Raw genomic sequence first — 4832 nt, 5'->3', positions numbered from 1 at the left:
CCCTGGAGGAGGGCATGGCAACCCACTCCAGTATTCTTGCCTGGAGAATCCCATGGACAGAGGAGCCTGGCAGGCTACAGTCTACAGGGTTGCAAAGATAAGCAATGGGGGAAAACATTTTTAAAGAATGGAGTAAAGTTGATATTAATGGTAGTAATTTTCAAAGATAGGAATAGAAATGAGCCTTTATTTAAAATTTCATTGTAAAAGTTTTAATAATGAAATACATATCTACCTAATAGGAAATGGATATGGTTTTGACATATTTATTTCAAAGGAAATATAACCTTTTTTTTTTTACGGCACTTCCTATATTAATGTTTGGATTTTTTAAATTGATACTCACATTTTCTGTTGGGGGTGTTCACACTAGGTATAGGGATTTCAGCTGCTTGTGCATCTTCTGGGCATTTCTATTTTAAATTAAAAAATAAAAGAGGAAAGATAAGCAATAGTCATCATTTTATCAAAAAACAAAACATCTGAGGAGTTATGTTGATTATCAGAAGACATTTTGATCCTCTGGAGTATATGAGAATTTCTAAATTTCATGGACAAACATAGAAGGTAGAGCCGAGACTCTGCAAGCTCGTTTTTTTCCACTATCACATTTAGATGAAAATAGCACTCTTACTTACATAGATCAGAGTCTTCCATAGAGAGCTAGAGGCTACCTAGGTCATCTGTAATTCACTCTTAAATTATGAAAGCATTTATGAAAGCCAAAAGCTGTAGGAAAAAATGATTCTTGACTCTTGACCAAAGTTGACCCTGTTCCTGTATGGCAGATCGTGGATCTAGAATTCATCTTCTGATCTTTAAGTGGATTGTGGACAAGAAGCCCTTGTAAACCCAATATTTCAATTCATTCATTGTAGCATATGATGCTGTTACTGTTGTTTTCCAGTCAGTAAAAAAGAAAATCTTACTCATTAATAAAGGAGATCCACAAACTTACTAAAACAATATATTTGAAAAGGTCTTTCATCCTTTCACATGGCAGGGAAGTGAGATTTTGAAATTGACTTCTAAGAGTTGAGATGATATGATTTCATTTCAGAGACTGACTCATTTTCGATTTCAGGAAAGTCACTTTCCCTCCCTAGGCTTCAGATTCTTATTCTGGCACGTGAAAAGAATACTGCATGTCTGCCTATGGAGCATTTTTAGAAGTATACTCACATTACCCAAAATTGTGGAAACTTCGAGACAAATCTCATGTGGGACAAGCATCTTCTTTAAAAAGTAAAACAGAGAAGGTAAACCTAACATTCAAGTGTTAGAATAACAACAGTTATTCAAAAGATGTAATGATAGGCTAATTTTGGAGGATGGCTGAGAAGAGGGGCTCTGAAGGATTAAAGGAGGTAGACAGGACTCTTGCCTGAAACTGGTGGATCTAGACACAAAAGAAAAATATGTAGATTTTAAATTACATCATATGAAAAGCCTGATTATAATCAAGAGAGTCTATATTCTAATAAAAGACAGGAGTTCAAAAATTTATTCCAGGATTTTTTTCCCTCAAAAAGCTCTATATTGTCACACTACGTAAAGGAATTTACAGGCAAACATCCTTTGATGATTGGAAGGATTTGTGAGTTCCTCTCCTTCCTTAAAAAACAGGAAATTGGACCCATCAAACAATCCTAAAAGTTCATGTTATTCTATCTCTTTTTAGGTTGATCTTGCAGCTTAAAGAACAAAAGAAATGGTGAAATCTCTTATTAGTGAGATAGCACAGTCAAATTGTTCTAAACTCATTACGTTAGCATCAGAATTTTGCTTATTTGCATCTTGGGGCTCTGGACCCTTCATTCACACAGAAAGAATGAGGTTACCATTAAAGTGATTTAAAAACTAACCTCAGGGATTTCCCTGGCTGTCCAGTGGTTAGGACTCAGCACTTTCATTGCTGGGGCCTGGGTTTAATCTCTAGTCAGGGAATTAAGATCCTGCAAGCTGTTCAGTGCAGCCAAAAACAAAACAAAACAAAAAGTGTGATCTCAACTTGAAGTTATCTTCTTTCAAACCACATGTGACGTATATAAACACTAAACACAATAAGGCTTTTTAAAGATATTATTTTAAAGAAATGTTTTGTGTTCACATCTCTGAATTGGCTGTAACTCTGGAATCTACTCCCAGACTTGTGTTTTGCCAGGTTAATGTCTCAGGAATAACTTACTTCTCTTCACTCAGGAATCTACCCTTGAACTGTTACTCCCTCATTCAAGATCAGGGTTATGGGAGGCATGTTTTCCAACTGTGATATGCTTTCATTTTTTTCCTGTTCCTTTTCTTATGACTTTAAGAACTAGAATGAGAATATTGTTTTGAACTTGACTGGAGGTTGTGTTTTATTAATTAATTTATTTTGAGTTGGAGGATAATTGATTTACAATTTTTTGTTGGTTTCTGTCATACATCAACATGAATCAGCCATAGGTATACATACGTCTCCTCCCTTTTGTTTTGAGAATTCACTTGGAAGGAAGACCTTTGTCGTGAAAAACTCAGTGTAACAAAAGGGACTTAACTATGAGACATCTTCTTAGGCAGAAGCACTCTCTCCTACATCACAAAATGAATGCCCCACTCCTAAACGCTCTAATTCCTTGCTCAACATTTATTTGGCCTCATCTAGTCATGACTAAAGGATTACTCAGAATGGAGAAATCTCAAGGTCAGCTGGTTTATGAAAACTTGTAAACACAGTGATGAAGGATATGTATATTATGTCAATCTGATCCACATGTGTTTCAAAGAGGTGCAGATAGCAGTGACTTGAATCTATGGAAAATGCATTTACCCCTTGAAAACAGCCTTCAGGTGCTTGACAAAGTTTTCCAAATAGGATTTATCATGATCAAGAATAGGCAAATCAGGAGGGGATTCTACTTAGCTAGCCTACTGATTTTCATCTATTTATCAAGGAATAAAAGAAAGAAGGTGATCAAATCAGAAGAATACTTCAGATCAGTAACCTACCAACTGGATAGTTGAAGCAGATTTGCCTCTGCCTGACTGGTCACTTAATTCAGGGTTGAATGCAAGATGGCGGGAATGCGCCACATGCCCATTAACCAGTGACACGCCCTGCTGGATGAGGATGGTTTAAAATTAGTGCTGAAGCCAGAAGAACACAGATGCAGCCTTTGTCAATTCCATGGCTCTATTTAACATTTTGTTTACTGGCCAAGGAGGCAGATGACACAAAAAGATTACTCGGAGAATTTCATCAGGATAAATACTTGCTAAAATGGAAAAGCAGAGGACTGTGCTGAATATCATGCATATTTTCAGTGCTTGAAGAATGCAACCTCAAAACTTTTAGTCACGATTTACAAAGGTTGAACAGTGGTAGTTTTTATATTGTCACTTTTATTTCCCACAAAATTAAATTACGAGTTCCTTCTGATGGAGAATGATATCCAAAAGGATGATAACTGAAACTGTATTACACCCTATAACTACTAAATTAATATCTCCAGAAACACTTTCACCAATTAGAGTACATGTAGCTTCTAAAATATTCACATTCCTTTTTTTTTTTACAAAATATAATGCATCTTAAAATTACATTCTTAAAACTCATTTTAAGTTCCCTGACAAGTCCAAGAACAACCTGAAAAAAAAGCATAATTTTTAGATATTCAGAATTTACTTCACTCAGTTATATCTGGTTACATTTCTAATTATTACACATAAGTCGATATATTGGCTTTGTAAATTAATTTTCCAGTCCAAGAATGGTAGTCTCTTGTGTGTAAATGGGAATCTTTTAGTATTGTCTTTAGTGCTTAGTTAGATTAGAACTCCTTTTGTGGAGGTTAAACCCCTAAACTTTTAAAGTAAGGGTTAGGATTGAATCTGCCATTCCTAATTCCTGAATTGTTATAGCTAGCACTCTACTTGACCCCATGCCAAAGAACCACTTTGATTCATTAAAACAGAAATTATTTTACAGAATTTCATTTAAAATCTATTATGGAAAGCTTCAAATATACAGAAAAGCTGAAAGAATTATGATGTCAACATTCAGACACTCACTACCTAAATCCCACCATCAACATTTTACACACGTATTTTATCATCCATCTATTTACCTACTGTCCTTTATCCATCCATAAACCTATTTTTGATGCATAAAATAGAAATTTTGAATAAATCTAGGAAAGATAAACAAAAAGTGCTGACTAATGTTTGCCCTAAGACAAGCATTTTACAGCTACATGAACAGGTCACCCTGCTTATTTAACTTATATGCAGAGTACATCATGAGAAATGCTGGACTAGAAGAAACACAAGCTGGAATCAAGATTGCTGGGAGAAATATCAATAACCTCAGATATGCAGATGACACCACCCTTATGGCAGAAAGTGAAGAGGAACTAAAAAGCCTCTTGAAAGTGAAAGAGGAGAGTGAAAAAGTTGGCTTAAAGCTCAACATTCAGATAATGAAGATCATGGCATCTGGTCCCATCACTTCATGGGAAATCGATGGGGAAACAGTGGAAACAGTGTCCGACTTTATTTTTTGGGGGCTCCAAAAATCGCTGCAGATGGTGATTGCAGCCATGAAATTAGAAGACGCTTACTCCTTGGAAGGAAAGTTATGACCAACCTAAACAGCATATTGAAAAGCAGAGACATTACTTTGCCAACAAAGGTCCGTCTAGTCAAGGCTATGGTTTTTCCAGTGGTCATATATGGATGTGAGAGTTGGACTGTGAAGAAGGCTGAGCGCCGAAGAATTGATGCTTTTGAACTGTGATGTTGGAGAAGACTCTTGAGAGTCCCTTGGACTGCCAGGAGATCCAACCCTGTCT

General features: G+C 36.0%; 1 protein-coding gene across 1 annotated transcript in view; it reads right to left on the bottom strand.

The window, feature by feature from the left end:
* Nucleotides 1-4832, bottom strand: part of SLC39A12 (solute carrier family 39 (zinc transporter), member 12) — an 82484-nt gene that overhangs the window by 33359 nt on the left and 44293 nt on the right. Inside the window, exon 8 of the mRNA XM_010859990.1 lies at nt 347-413. Coding sequence (XP_010858292.1) covers nt 347-413 — 67 coding nt within the window. The remainder of the gene's footprint in view (nt 1-346; nt 414-4832) is intronic.

The sequence above is a fragment of the Bison bison genome, unplaced genomic scaffold (genome assembly GCF_000754665.1).
Source record: "Bison bison bison isolate TAMUID 2011002044 unplaced genomic scaffold, Bison_UMD1.0 scf7180017864461, whole genome shotgun sequence".
Classification (NCBI taxonomy): Eukaryota; Metazoa; Chordata; class Mammalia; order Artiodactyla; family Bovidae; genus Bison; species Bison bison.
This window is presented reverse-complemented; position numbering and strand designations above follow the sequence as displayed.